The 15,534-nt window shown below is 44.1% G+C and overlaps 1 protein-coding gene across 4 annotated transcripts in view; it reads left to right on the plus strand.

The window, feature by feature from the left end:
* Positions 1 to 15,534, plus strand: part of ptpn11b (protein tyrosine phosphatase non-receptor type 11b) — a 51,305-nt gene continuing 35,771 nt past the window's right edge. For all 4 annotated transcript variants that reach the window (XM_008282563.1, XM_008282561.1, XM_008282564.1 and 1 more), the window contains exon 1: positions 1 to 108. In XM_008282563.1, coding sequence (XP_008280785.1) covers positions 95 to 108 — 14 coding nt within the window. In that variant the 5' untranslated portion in view covers positions 1 to 94. The remainder of the gene's footprint in view (positions 109 to 15,534) is intronic.

Consider the following 15,534-nt stretch of genomic DNA (forward strand, 5'->3'; position numbering starts at 1 on the left):
TTTACGCGCAGGTTGAACGGACTCGGTCCGCTCAGAGACTCGGCAGAGGCAGCAGGGAACGTTTGAGGACACTTGACAGCTCCCAGAGACTGCTATGACATCTCGCAGGTACAGTGGACTTTGTTTTCCCGTCCGTCGGTCCCGTTTCGCCGCCGAGCGGCCGCGAGCTGATCCGCGGACCAGACCGCAGCGGCGCCGCAACTTTAGTTTTTGCGCTGCGGACCCCCTGCAGCAGCTCATAGTTCAGATTCTGTCCAAAGAAAGATCCGTAGTGTCTGTGGTTTGTGATCGTGGGCTGGCACTCAGCTGTGTGGCACCACGAGCCCGAAAGCTGGGACAGGACCAGAACCTGGTTAAAGTGTGGTACCTGCTGCTGGTGCTGGTGCTGGTACCATGTCTGTGGTTCTGATGCTGGGTTTTTATTTCTAAAAGTCTTTAAATGTCAACGTTGGTGTTTGGATTCTGTTCTGTAGGGGAACCAGTAAGGACTGCTGCTCTGTAAATTAATTTGTTCACTATTTTAACCTTTAAACTAATTATTCACAACCAGAAAAATAAAAATATTATATTTATGTACTGTTTTTATATATATTATATGTACAGTGCAAAACTGTTCAAGTGGAAAACTCCACCATACATTTAAAAGCTTATTTCTTAACTCCAACAGAAACCCAAGTTCCCAGAAAGCTGTGAGCAGTCTGGGAGCATCCAGACCAGCAGCTTTTCTCCTTTTTGTTGAATCATCTCTGACTTTAACTTTGAGTTTGATTTAAAAACATCCATGTGAATGCACAGCAGGTGTGTTGGTGAGCCGGTGCTGGTGTTGGTGAGCCGTTGGTGAGCCGGTGCTGGTGTTGGTGAGCCGGTGCTGGTGTTGGTGAGGCGGTGCTGGTGTTGGTGAGCCTGTCAGAGCCTCTCAGTGATAAACTTTCAGCAGCTTTCCAGTGACGGCTGCTTAACATGCAGCCACGATGAGCACATTTCAGTCACTGACTCGTCTAACAACAGAAGCAGAACATGTGTGAACAGAACTGGGAACTGTATTTAAATGGAGTGTGTGTTGGCACAGAGAGCAGGATGTAGAGATGTAAAGGGTTAGTGTCTACGTACCACCGCTTTGCTCCACCATGATCTGAAACCCTCCTGTATTCTTTGGAAACTTCTACATTAAATTAAAGTGGTCTCTGCTTCCATCGTCTGTACAACTGCAGCCGACAGTGACTGGCCCAAAACAGAACATCCATCCATCCATTATCTATACACCGTCTAATCCTCACTGGGCTCACGGGGGAAACATAGTTGTTAATAAACATGCGTTGACTAAATGTAGTGATGCTGCCACACTGTGAGGGTCAACACCATCGATCACGCTGACTAATCAGCTCATACATTTATTGATGAATCAGATTTTATCCTGAAGGTTCAGATGTTTCTAACCTACAGCCTGTGGTCTCCTTCACAGTCCCACTGCACATGAGCCTCTGGTGAATGTAAACCCTTACATAGAGGATTATAATCCTTTCCTTCACTTTAGGAAAATCCCTGAAAAACCAGCGTTTAACAACAGAGCCTGGCTCAGGGCTTGATGGGTGAGGAGCTACAGGAGGCTGGACTTAGTCAGCTAGTATAACCTCTTGTGTGTATATGTTAAAAAGAAAAGGAGAAATAAATATTGTGAGTTGTGTAGTGCAGAAAAATGGAGCTATTTAAACACAAGTGCTTCTTTCAAGCTAACATTTTCTGAGCAAGGTGACCTCCGAAGCGTTGACTCCAGCCATCAGCTCCACTCATGACCGCTGTGGATGTTGTGGACTCAAGAAAATGCAGCATTAGCAGTCCCTGAGTTTACAGTCAACACAAACAGTCTATATGGGTGGAAAAGTGAAGTGATGCTGTGCAGGTTCAAAGGCGTGTTTGTGTCCTTGGACAGAACAAAGAGTCATGAGTTGGGTATCCTTCAGATGTGACATTCACATGCGGAGCTTTGTGGATCCGATTTGAAGACAAGTCGGTCGTGTTGCCTGTAAAGGGGGCAACAGGTGCTGACGTGTATGTTTCTGGTCAACATCCTCCTTCCTGTGGCGGAGATGTTCCCGTACGACTGACGGGGACTGGCCAGGATGATAATCAGCGTTTGATTGTTTACTGGTTTTGTAGACGATCTAGTGTCTTTGAATGAGGGACAGAGAACGACTTAACTTTTATGTTACATTTCAGCGAATGTACAAATTTGCAGTAAAATAAGACTTAAAGTAATCTTCTTCACCTGGATGTCGTACACTTTTTGGAGGAAATAATATTGTACCCAAACAAGCTTATAGGCAGACACTAAAATGTGCAGCTTTTCCCCAAATAACTCACATGCAGGCTAAAAGACGACCAAACATGACTGAGAAGATGTCGAAGTAAGGAGTTCTGATGTCAGGTTGACCTTAAACCAGGAGATCTTATCTACCGGGGCTGTTTTCTGGAGCGTTTTAATCAGCTGATCGTTTAGTTGCAAGAGCCAAAATCATGATGATGTTGTTCAGCCTTAAAGCTAATGTTGTTGTTTTGCTGCCAACTCATCAGTGTTTCCTTCACGTGTGGAGCCTTCTGTTTAGTTTGTGGACGGTGACAACCATCAGAGCTTTCTGTTTGTATCGAGCAGAAAACAAGCTGTTGGAGTCGAGCTGCTGCACTTCCTGCCATGTGGCTATTGCTCATATCATATCTGTGCTGAAATTCTTTTTTTGTTTTTCTGCAGCTTTAATAGCGCTAAACATTTCCATAATCATTGTCCGCTGCATTGCTGAGCTGCTAAGTGTTGCAGAGATGCAGCTCTGTGGTGTGTACATTTTATACTGTATAGCTTAGCTCTGCATCAGCTATCCAGTAAAATCTAAATACTTGTAAACTTGCAGCAGCATCTGTTTATTTATCTATTGGAAACATGTTAGGGAGGCTTTCCAGTTTGCTGGTCACCCATTTTTATTTGATTAACCAGAACAAGCTGCACACACACATAACCCAGTAGAGTTGAACCAGCATCAAGTTGACAAATATAAGCGTTAGTCAAATACCTGAAACTTCAACTCATGTTGCTTTAATTTCCAGTGATGTGGTTCAGATTAAATTGGATTTCTGTTGCCACCACAGCATCATAATAAATTATAAATAAATGTTTCCACACCTGATAAGAACAGTAAACCATAAAAACAAGCCATAATTTCTCACTTTATCCCAAGAATCCTGTTTTAAGCTGATTTATTCTTCAGGTGTTTGTGCTCGTGAGCTGATCGGAGGCCTCGTGGGCCAACGGCACCGACCGGCTCGGACCGGCGTCGGGGGAAACACTGAGACTCGGTTTGAAAGTTGTTTTCATGTCAGCCAGTTGTTTCCACGGCTTGTCGCTCGGTCGAGACATGTATGACTGTTGCTCTGCGGCTCAGCCTGTACTTCCTGAGCTGAATACCACAGGGGAACAATACCACAATGTGAGCCGTTCTGATCCGACAGACCTCCTCTGCTGCTGCTGATGATCGTATCAGTCTGCCGCCCCGTTTCAGGAAGGATCTCAGTTCATCGTAATGTCGGGCACGGCTGGAGTTTCTGCCTGTTTTCTAGTTGTTGTCTTTTGTAGAGCAGATTTGTGGCAGTTAAGTCATAAAGGAACCGTTTGCAGCGTCCCTCGTTGTACCGTCAGCGAGTGAACATCGGAGGGAGAACTGAATCGCTTTGCGCTGCTCTTCCATTTTTTATTTTGCCAGTTGATTCTGTTCTAGTCCTACAAACTTTCCACTATTGGAAAGCACCCCCCTCCCCCTTTGTTGATGGAACAGACCTCGTCTGTCACTGAAACTCATTGGACCAGCTGAGAACAGTGAGTCAGTTTTCTCGATAAGCCGACAGGAAAACAACAGCCCATGTGGGGGATAAGATAGTACTGCCAACATTTCCAGGAGTGCGCTGAGCCCACTGTTACAGCTTTTTTCTTTCATTTTTTTATTTTTTTCTTCCCAGATGCATGTTTTGCATTTTATTCATTTATTCAGACACAAAGCAATGCAGAGAGAGTTTAAGACACAAAACACGACTGTTTCTATCCACATGCCCGCTGCAGGGAAACATGCTGAGTAATAGTTTGCAAAAAATAGAAAAGAAAATGCTTTTTATGTGTTCAAGGTTTGACTTAGAAATGCATTCGTCAGACTAAGTGATCCATGTGTCTGAGCTGTGTTGTTATCAGGTTAATAAAGCCACTGCTGCTGGTTTCTGGACCTTCTCTGTAGATTTCTGACTTTAGTAAAAGTCACGCTGAATACGATTCAGTAGAAGTGGTTGCTTCTTCTGTCTCTAGTTTTCTCGTTTCTGCATCCGGAAGTGTGCAGCGAGGGTCTGTTGGGGTCAGAGCGATGCAGATGTTGTCGTCAGAGGGTGAACACATGCTCACATCTCTGGACGCCAAGTCGGCATGAAACCAAAATGGCTTGTTTAGATTAGATTTGTCAGCAGAACACATAAAATGCTCATTTTCCTCCTAGAAAGTAGCACAACAACAACGACAGACTTGTGCAGCTGTCTGAATGCACATCTGTAATGGAGTGTACCACTGACCTACACTGGACAAGAGGAACCAAACTAACATCAGCCTTCTACCTCCTCTCTGGTTGATGCCTTTGCAAACTGGCGGGTTCATCTCAGGAAGATGTGCTTTGGTTAAAAGCGTGTTGCTGATTCTTTCCATTGCGGTTACATCTCCACGTTCTGCTGTAAAAAAAAAACAGCGAGCTTTCAAAACTGAGAGTTTTCGTTTTGCGCAGTAAAACAAAAAGCAGAAAATCCCGGATAAGTCTCACCGCGGTTAAATGACAAAGCTGTGATCAGTCACATTTTCCTGTGGATGGAACAAGTGAACCACGTCTCGTCGCTTGTAAACCGTAAAACCCCTCCTGTTGTCTTGTTGTTTAATGCTAAATACGTTGTGTTTCTGCCAATCCACGTTATTTAATCCCAGTTTAAAATGCGTCGTTATGAGTGGAGCCATAGTGCTGTGTGGGGCAAAACGGTTTCTAGTTCACACCATCTGTCAACTGGCTTTTTTTCTTCATATTTGTCATCCAGAGCAAGAAGTCGGGGCTGTAGTGTTTACGTCCTATAATCAGTTCTGAAACTTTAATTCCCATATTGTCTGTTTAAAAAAAAAAGGAAGACTGGATGTGTCTGTGCACAACACGAGTTATTGATTAACTGATAATGCCCAAAGCCGTGTTTTAGTCACTGTTTCACAAGTCCTGTTTACTCTCGGTAAACACTCACAGACTCCCCGTGCCCTGTGCTATAAGCTGAATAAAAAATTACCTAATTACCTGGAAAGCTTTGACTTTTTTTTGTCAAATCACCACAAGCATTTCTGTAATCAGATCAGTTGGCTTCTGGCAGGTCACGTATGTTTAAGTGTTTGCCTCGGTTAGTTATTCTGTAAACTGAGCCTGGTGCTAGTGAGGAGGGTGGGGGGGTGGTGTTACCTCATGTAAATACCCCAGATCATCAGCAGGGCTAAAAATAACTGCAGCATTACCAACATCCACACCTCAGGCCTGTCTGTGACCAATATAGCCCCAGCAGAGGCTTTCATGCTGCGCTGTGCCTACTAAGTATACCACCTTTTTGTCAGCGGACCCAGACAGGCGGGCTTTAAATAGCCGCGCGCTGCTATATTGAACTTGAGACATTATGTAAGCGGATAGAGCGGTGGCTGGATGCACGCTGGGCCTGCTTCCCCTCAACCAGCCCAAGGCCTGACCTGCAGCTCCCAGCTGCCTCTGTCTCTCCCACAGTACATCCAGTTGATTCTCCTCCTCCCCGCCGACATCTCGTCAGATAAAAACCAGCCTTTTTTGAAGTCTTATTCTCTTTGCCTTGTCGCTGTCTGTCTTCTCCTCGCTGCCCAAGGCCAGATGCAGGGAAACGGGGCGCCTGGTGGCTGTCAAAAGGAATCCTATTCTTGGAAAGCCCTGCGCCGCTCCCGCAGTCATGATCTGAGGATGAAAGGGAGGTAGAGAACAGGGACAAGGTTGGATGGTGAGGGCATGCTGTTCAGCTGCTTTAAAGACTTCTCAGAGCTGACAGTTACTCACAGGTGCAGTCCTACAGACAGATCTATCCATCCATTATCTCTGCACCTTTGGGAGGAAGCCGGAGAACCTGGGAAGAACCCACGGGGAGAACATGGGGACTTCACGTAGAAAGATCCTGGGTGTTCTCACCGGGATGTGAACTGGCGACCTTCTAGCTCAGAGGTGTCCAATCCTGGTCCTTGAGGATCACAGTCCTGCATGTTTCAGATGTTTCCTTCTTCCAACACACCTGATTCAAATGATCAGCTCATCATGAAGCTCTGCAGAAGCCTGAAAACGATCCTGATCATTTGAATCAGGTGTGTTGGAAGAAGGAAACATCTAAAACATGCAGGACTGTGGCCCTCAAGGACCAGGATTGGACACCCCCTGTTCTAGCTGTGAGGCAACGGTGCTAACCACCGAGCCACCGTGCAGCCCCTACAGGCAGATCTTCTCAGTTAAATTAAGAGTGTACATAACTTTGGCGATAATAACCATGATGGGATTGCACTATAATAACCTTTGAATGTGATTATGTAGTATTTTAACACCTAACTGTAGTACTTTATGTGTAAACAAAACAAGATCTTTGCCTTTCATTGTGCTTTCTTTAGTCTTTTTTTAATGAACTGGTCTCCAGAACAAGCCTGGTGGGCTCAAATCAAACCAACCCAACAACATGCGATGGTTACCGGCAGCTCAGTGTTTATTGCAGCTGCGTGACATTTGATTATTTACAAGCGAATAAGCAGCTCCAGTCTTTACATTTTGGTGGTTCCAGCTAGGTTTGTTTCTACACCCACTTCTTGGTGAGTAATGGTCGAACAGTTAATGACTAAACACAACGAAAAAAGAGGCATTTCATCTTGCTCTTCGCAAGGCTTCCCAGAAAACCTACCGAGAACCTCACTCAGCCAGGATTACATCAGTGACATTTCAGGGAAATAAAAATGTCTTGTTTGTTCTGCCTTATACGAAAAGGACAATGCTGGAATCAAACTGTACAACAAAAACCGTGCCTTCATGCAGATTACCGAGACATTCAGTCTGAGTTAGAGCTGTGAGGAACTTTCCATGGATGGGTGGATATTAGAAGAAAAGCCGTACGAGGAGCTTGTGAGACAAATGAAGCAGCTTTGCATTGTGGGTGCTTCCAGAAAGCAGCCAAGGGTGACTGAACCTTATCCAGAGATGCTGTAATGTGACATTGCTTTACCACACTGAGCATGTTTAATTTCAGTCATTCGTGTGATTTCAGAAAGCTCCATTGTTCTGTATTTTCGAATCTCTCTGTTAAAAGCTAAAACCAGAAGCTGTGGTCGTGCCTAAACATTTTGGATGTTGTTGTGCTTTACAGGTTTGTTCTGTTGTTAGAACCTTAGTAGTACGTGTTGGATGCAAAAACAGCTTAAGGCGTTGTAGTTAATATTCATAACTTCTTATTTGTTAGCGCGTTGGTGCGGCCTTCAGGAAGTTTGGTTCGTTTAGTAATCGGTCTGTCCACCGGCCAGACTGGGACACGTGGTCCACATGCTCACGTCTGGTCGAGCCACAGGAGCTTCGGTGTCCCCCTGACTTTACGTTGTACCGCTGTCGTCCGGTTGCACTTTAAACTGGCCTTCACGGTGATGATTAGAACCTCACAGAGCCGCTGGTGTGGCTGCAGGCTTTTAGTTTTTATATTCAGCCTGTAGGTGTGTACTTATGAACTCTAAGTGATTGTAATATGAATAATGAAGAGACGCTGTTACTCCACTTCTTCTCAGATTAATAAATAAATATTAACAAGGACAGGAATGAAAAATGGAACCATGTAAAGTTTAAAAGTGGATAAAATCAAACTGTGCTGGTCCTCTGAGGAGGAGTAAAATCTGAAGGTTACTGTGAGATAATTGGGAGCTGAACTACAATGAAATCCTTGCCAGGCTTTTTCTTCTGTGCTTTTATTTTCTAACTCATTTGCAAAGCTCCCTAACGCAGCCTTTCAAAATTAATAGCCTAATGGCGTACTGCTGAATTGGCTGGATTGGGGGGTTTAGCTTGGCGCGGGCTAACTATGATCTGGTGTAACTACGCCACGTGTAATCTCCAGGCACAGGCAACACAGCTGGTGTATTTAGCCTCCGACAAGATAGTAAGGATCCTGTAGCTCTCGGAGAAACAGCAACCCTGTTCTGGCCCGTCCTGGCCTGGCTGACGGCCAGAGAGGGCTCTGTTAGGATCACATGGAGGGCTCTGGAAGGCATTCGAGACCTCTCAGAACCAGGAGAGGAGGTGAGGCTGAAGGGGAGGCCAGAGGGCGGCCGGTCCAGGCTGCCAGCGGCTGTCACATCGTCTGAGTGGGAAAGGAAGGAAGGCGGGGGGCGGCTGATAGCGCGCCGGGTGCTGGTATCAGGCCTGCTCACGCTCATCCAAATCCCAGATTAAAGGCCCCCGCCCCCTCGCTGCCTCGGCCTCCCGCACACTGGCTCTCTCTAACACTCTTACACTCCTGTCATTCCCCTCTGTGTCTCTGTCTCACTCCGTCTAACCCAGTAACACTTTTACCCTCCCATCTCCGTATCGCCCTCCCTTGTGTAACGGTGCCCAGTTGCTGGATTACTGAGATCTGAGCCGCTGAAGCAAAGAGCTGTGCAGGCTGCAACCACAATGGTGAGGTAGGCCACAAACAATCCCTTCAACCGGACTTTATTTTCTCCTTTTGGACAAGCCTTCTTTAACACGTCCTGCCTCAAATACTGAACCTCCTTCTGCTTCAGCTTTCTTAGTTTGACTCACTGACCCCAGAACTGATGGACGACAAGTGCACGCCATCCGAGTTGTGCAAGTGTGTGTCCATAAGTACGATGCTCCTCTCACATGCCACTGATGTGTGTTGCTGTAGAAGCTATGAGTACGCTGTAGTTAGGAGCTGTTGAGTTGTTGCGTGGCCCCTCTGTCACTGTTGTGTAATCGCTGCTCCTGTTGTGCGTTCGAGGCATTGATCCAGTATTCGCGTCTGCTTCCAGCGCATCTCGACTGTTGTGATAATTTGAGTGAAAGCCGCACCGTGATGAGGGATTAGAAATGGATTAGTGACATTTCTGTCCCTCTGCTATTATTTTTCCATATGAATCTGTGCGGGATTAAAAACAATACTGCGAGTAATCTGTGCGCCAGCTGACACCGTGACCTGCCGGTGGCTTCCTCGCTCCCGTAACCTGAACACATTAGCTCGTTTCAGTGGTCGCAGAACACATGTTAGAAGTGGAACAAATACATGAAGAATGCCTGCCAGAGATACACCTGGTCTGTCACAGAGTACAGGACAAAGCTGCCATGTTTTTTAAAAGTGACATCCACTACATCACATTGGCTCTAGTTCACAGCTTCTTGTTGATGATTTGGTGATGCTATATCCTGCTGCTGTATATCAGCTAATGAAGGTGACATGATTTGTAGTAAAATCCACTGAAAAGTTTATTTTCAACTGTAAAAAAAGACATCTTTATCCAAATGATGTGTATTCATGTTGTATGTAATTTAAAAAAAAAACACCAAACATACAGCATTGTGCAAATGTTTTAGCCACTTTAAACTTGTCCATCAAACAAGGTCACCACACCGTGAGCTGTCTGATTGTTCAGGTCCAGGTTCGTGCAGCATATCGACCCATCATGGAGTCAGTCAGGGATGAAGAGACTAAAGACACTGACACAGGAACACTGAACACACACTGAACACACTGAATCTACACAAGAGCTGTGACCAGGTGTCCAAAATGCTGGAGCAACGTACCTGCCAGCCAGCTAGCATGGGGGAAAAAAACTGTATCTAAACCAATGTGTACGGTTTTAATGACAAATATTAGTTTGAGTTAAGCGTCTCTCTGTTTACTGCACTTTGTAAGATAATGATGTTAAGTCCATGTGAAATATAACCCATTCATTGTGTTATTTTTAAATGTGGCCAGACTTACTTTTGGTGCGTAAAAACATTGTGCATTACTGTATGTTGTTGTCATAAAAAAAAAACAACTAAAAATAAACCAACGTATGATAAAAGAAAAAAAAAAACAGTAAAAAAAAAAAAAAGGTCTCTGTCAGGCTTTAATTCTTTTTTACTTAATTTTTTTCAAGAACAAAACAGCTACATATAAATAATATTAACAGTTATCAGAAGAAAAGAAAAAAATTATATATATGCACATAAATGAGAGAGACAGCAATAACATAATAACAGCAACAAAAGCTGTAATCACAGGAATGTTAATTAAATCAAACGAAGGAAGAAGAAGTGGGGAGAAAAACAAACACTTTAATAAGTAATTAAATAAATCATAAGTGCAGTGGAGGCCGAACCAAACCCTCCCCATCCAGGTCCAGTTGTCTATCTCCAGTGTTTTTTTGTTTTTTGTGTAATTGATACACGTCGGGGTTCCTGGTCCAGGCCATCTGTACATCCTGTGTCACAGCGTGTTTTTTACGCACCACGTAACACATGAATTCTAGTGCACCACACTAGAATAGGCATACAAAAAATAATAATAATAATAAAAGGAAAAGAGAGGAAGAAAAAAGGGGGAAGAAAAAAAAAGATAATAATAATAATTAATATTTTTTTTCCTTTCTCCCCTTTTCCTCTTTTTTCCTCCTTCTCATGCTTTAATTCTTAGTGCAGAGACTTTCCAATTTAAAATAAATTTAAATAATGTCTTCATTTTTTCTATTGTAGCTAAAATAACAATTAGTCTACTAGTATCACAAATTTATTCTTCAGACAGTCTTCTTCAGATTCAGCTCTTGGTCGATCTAGAACGTACTCACACAGCAATCATGTGGCAGAACTGACATTAACCCTCTAAACCCTAAAATCTGCTCGCAGGTTTGAAAGAAATGTTATCAGAAAAAAAGTCAAGAAAATTACACTTTTTGGTCCTAAAGAGTTTCTTCTTAACGCATTCTATAACAAACAAAAGTCCATGCTCGTCATCACAGCCATGAAGCCATGAGTGACTCAGCTGTGAAGGCAGCGGACACCTGGACAGGTAACCAGTCTGTCACAGGGCTGCACTTAGACGTGACAAAGCTTCAGGGCCTTTTCTACTGAACTGCAGGCAGAATTTACCCAGAGCAGAAAGGAGACAGTGTTTTGAACACAGTACGTCTGTAAAATCTAAAGCATGTGGCGATAACATCTTTACCCAGCACCGTTAGCGCCTGTGAACACACAAATGTTGTATTTGTGGTTTTGCAAAATGAATAGTCAAAGAATTTTTGCTTTAATTTAATCTATTTTCTTGTTTATGGTGTTATAAAGGAGTTATACTTCATATATACTTAACCATACCTGACCATGTATATACTAGGGGTGTGCATCTCTACCTTAGAGGCGATCCGATATGAATCCAGACACATGGGTCACGATACGATTCACTAACAGTTCATTTTAATGCACTACATAGTGATATGATGCAGCTTGAATCTATTTGTGTGGTGAAAATAAATAAAGAGAAACGTATGAGGTCAGAACAATATTATTGTTAATATTAACATGAACCCACTCAGTACATTACGGTCCATAAACTTTGCAAACTGACAACATTCAACGCGGCCTCAGTTTGTTCTCAAGCAGTTTATCAAACCACACTGATGCTGTGCTGTGTGTTGTTGTGGTGGGAGGCTGCTGTGTGTGTTTCAGTGAACAAACCAGAGTTAAGCTTCAAGTTCTGCTCTGAATACACAGACTGACACACAACACAACACATCACAACACAACACAACACAACACAACACAGCGTGCTTCTGTATTGTGGTTTTTGTTCGTCAGACAATAATTACTTTTGTGTGTCATTATTATACGGGTAGTTTGTGTCTGTGTTAAGTTGTGACTATCAGCAGTTATCAGAGGGCTGAACTACGACGTGAGTTCAGTGGGTTATCTAGGTATGTTGAGCCTAAAGCCAGAGTTTTCAGTGTCACGAAGGTGGCTCTCTTTTTACCTGCTAGATTTCCATGGTAACTGATGCTGTGGAGCTGTATCTCCATGGTAACTGATGCTGTGGAGCTAGATCTCCATGCTAACTGATGCTGTGAAGCTAGATCGCCATGGTAACTGATGCTGTGGAGCCAGATCTCCATGGTAACTGATGCTGTGAAGCTCGATTTCCATGAAAACTGATGCTGTGGAGCTAGGTCTCCGTGGTAACTGATGCTGTGGAGCTCGGTCTCCATGGTAACTGATGTTGTGGAGCTAGATCTCCATGGTAACTGATGCTGTGGAGCTAGATCTCCATGGTAACTGATGCTGTGGAGCTAACCTGATCAGAAGCAGTTTATCTTCAGAGTTTCAGATTTCAATCGGCTGAAAGAGCGTCTCCCTTTAACCAGATGGTTTCCTGACTATTATTTATGAGCGATACAGATTCTCAGCTGAGGGAATGTGTTTTATCTGCAAACCTTCTGAGTTGTGCGTTACTAATATCACTGAATGAAGCCGTGGAGCTACAGCATCACACACTGTATGTATCCTGTTGTCATGGGAACCAGACGTGTATTTAGTCAACGATGCAGAAATCACATAAATATGTTTTTATGTTTGACTCTGATCTGCTGTCAGGTCCATTTACTCTGCTGGTACTGCAGCTGATAGAACAGATTAGAACATGGATTATTCTGATGATATTTATTACAGAGAATATTCAATCAATAACATTAATTCGCTCTGATTGGGCCAAAAATTAAAGTGATTTCCTGCATTATGGGACAACATCAGACCTAAATTACCTTCAATACAACAGCAGGTTTCAATGTATGAAGTTTAAAGTTTAACTTTAACGTGCAGCTGTCAGTTGGAAATCAGTAAAATATTAGATATGAACATGTTTAACAGTTTTCTACCAGCATTCCTGCAAACATCATAGCTGGACCACTGGTGCTGTCGGCCGTGCTGTTGTGTTGTTGCTGCTAGCTAGCACGTTAAGCAAACGTTCCTCTGGTCATACGTCACAGCGAGAGTCTGGCGAGACTGGAGCGGCCATATTTAGCAGCACAGCTCCAATCAAACGATTCATAGCTTTACAGCCGGACATCGACCCTCCACAGCAGATATAGATTGATCCAGAGGCGCCGACCGATATATTCATATCGCTAAAGTTAAAATCGATTTCTGGTTCGTATTGGTGAATCATTACACCCCTAATGTATGCATATATGTAAATATATACACACACATTAGCCCATAGTGTGAGAAAATGTGACAGCCAGAAACAGCTTTTGTTCAGAAGGTTAAAAAACTTTAAAATGTGATGGCATTTGAAAGAGAGCAATGTTCCTGTAATGTTCCTGTACTGTTGTGGAACGGTCGTCTGCTCTGATGTCACCTCAGGAGTATGTTTTTTACTCTGTAGGGACGATGTGTGTGCCGTGTGGACACGCTACGCCTCGTATCCGCTGTGGCTTTACTTTGACTACTGTAGATATTACATTTATCGCTCTCTTACTGCCGTTGAATCATTTCCTGTTTTTCTCCAAACGCTCTCCGCTCAAAACGCTTCGACATCGTAACGAGGTTTGCAAAGATATTTTAACGTCACAGCGAGAGCCTTGTTCGCTTCACCCCCCCTTCCTCCGTATATTCATGACTAATCCCCTTGTAATGGGTTTTATCATTTGTGAAGTTCCTCCTGTAAACTGCCCCCTCGGCTCGTGGACTGAGGATGAGAGAAAGTTCCCCCCGGTGAGGTTAGAGGGAGTCGGGTGCAGTGTGGGTCGGATGCCCCGGCCTGAGGCGGCCAGGAGGGTTCGTATGCTGTGCCTCAGCCTCATCGTCATCATCCTGGAGTCTTTAAACTGACACTAAGTCGACCAAATATGAACTTTTTATTTCACGCCGGACCAGTCGTGTGGTTTCCATCCAACAGCAGAGCATCCTCACTGACCACAAAGGTGTCGGCTTGTTTACAAACCAGTGAGCTCACACAGCTCCCGTCACAACCAGTTCCTGATTCTCCGGTGCTGTCGCTCTCTTCTTTCGCTGCTCTCGTGTTTCCACTCCGTCAAAGTCAGAGCAGGTCAGGCTGCTGTGCGATTGACAAGCTGTCAGTGTCACTCTGATTCATCTGCTGAAGGCAAAAAGCCAGTTTGACAGTTGCCTCATTTCTCGAGCCGTGTATGTCTGACATTTACATTTAGCTCCCAGAAAGCAATTTCAAACTTTTTAGATTCAGTTTTAATAAATGTCATTCTCATTTTATTTGATCTGAATTGTCAGATTGTTGACAGTAAAGAATGTCAGAATTAAATATTCTTCTTCCAGAGTAATTATGTTTGTGCACTTTTCTGAGTTGCTGAAGAAACAATTCGAAGCGTTTGTCACAGAACAGGAGCTGATATTCAGAGCTCTGGAACAGCAGTGACCACAGAGTGTGTTGTGATGCGTGTTTTCTGCTCTGAGGTGACACAAGACCTGCTGAGCTGACACATGGCTGGTATTTTTATCTTACTGTCATGGGTTTTTTGTCAGACAGTGTTCAAAAACAGAAACGCCTAAATGCTTTTAAAGCTTTCAGATATTATCTTCTCAGCAGAGCTTCCTGGAGGCGCTCCCTGTGTCACCCGATGCCGGCTCTCCACCGGGTTGTTAATCAGGCCCTGTGCAGTGCCGGTGTAGCGGTGAAAGGCTGCGAGTTAGGAGGAGAAGTTCATGATTCCCTCATCGTCTGGTCCATGTGTCAGTGGGAAAAGTTCGTTTTTCTGTCCTGGTGGAATCATGTTTACAGACATTTTCCTGTGATCATCACTGGAACACATGGCTGATGTAAAACGCAACAACACAAACTCTGTAATTGATCAGTATTGGCAGTTAAACTAGGGCTACATATTACATTGTTCTAGCGTTGACACGACATGTACAATGGGAACACTGCAGGAAATCTGATTTGAAGAAAAGGCAGAAGACAAGTCTGTCTGATAGAATAGAACTGACTCCCATTTAACATGGTTTTTGCACAAAACAAGTCAACAAACCCTCTAAACAGTGAACCATCACCACTGATTGTGATATGTAAAGTGCTCCGTTTGGCTCATTGTAAACAGGCCATGTCAATACACAATCCTGGTTTCAGCTTGGCTCAGCCTCTTTTTGAAGTCAGACACTTGTTTGAGCTGCTGCTCTGCAGTAACTGAGTAGAAACTAGAGGTTTCTCCATCCATCCGTCTGGCCGTCCGTCCATCCATCCATCATCCGTCCATCCATCCATCCATCCATCCATCCATCCATCCATCGGTCCATCCATCCGTCCGTCCGTCCGTCCGTCCATCCATCCATCCATCTATCCATCCATCATCCGTCCGTCCGTCCATCCATCCATCCATCCGTCCGTCCGTCCATCCATCATCCGTCCATCCATCCGTCCGTCCATCCATCCATCCATCCATCCATCATCCATCCATCC

The sequence above is a fragment of the Stegastes partitus genome, unplaced genomic scaffold, assembly GCF_000690725.1.
Source record: "Stegastes partitus isolate 25-593 unplaced genomic scaffold, Stegastes_partitus-1.0.2 Scaffold276, whole genome shotgun sequence".
Lineage (NCBI taxonomy): Eukaryota > Metazoa > Chordata > Actinopteri > Pomacentridae > Stegastes > Stegastes partitus.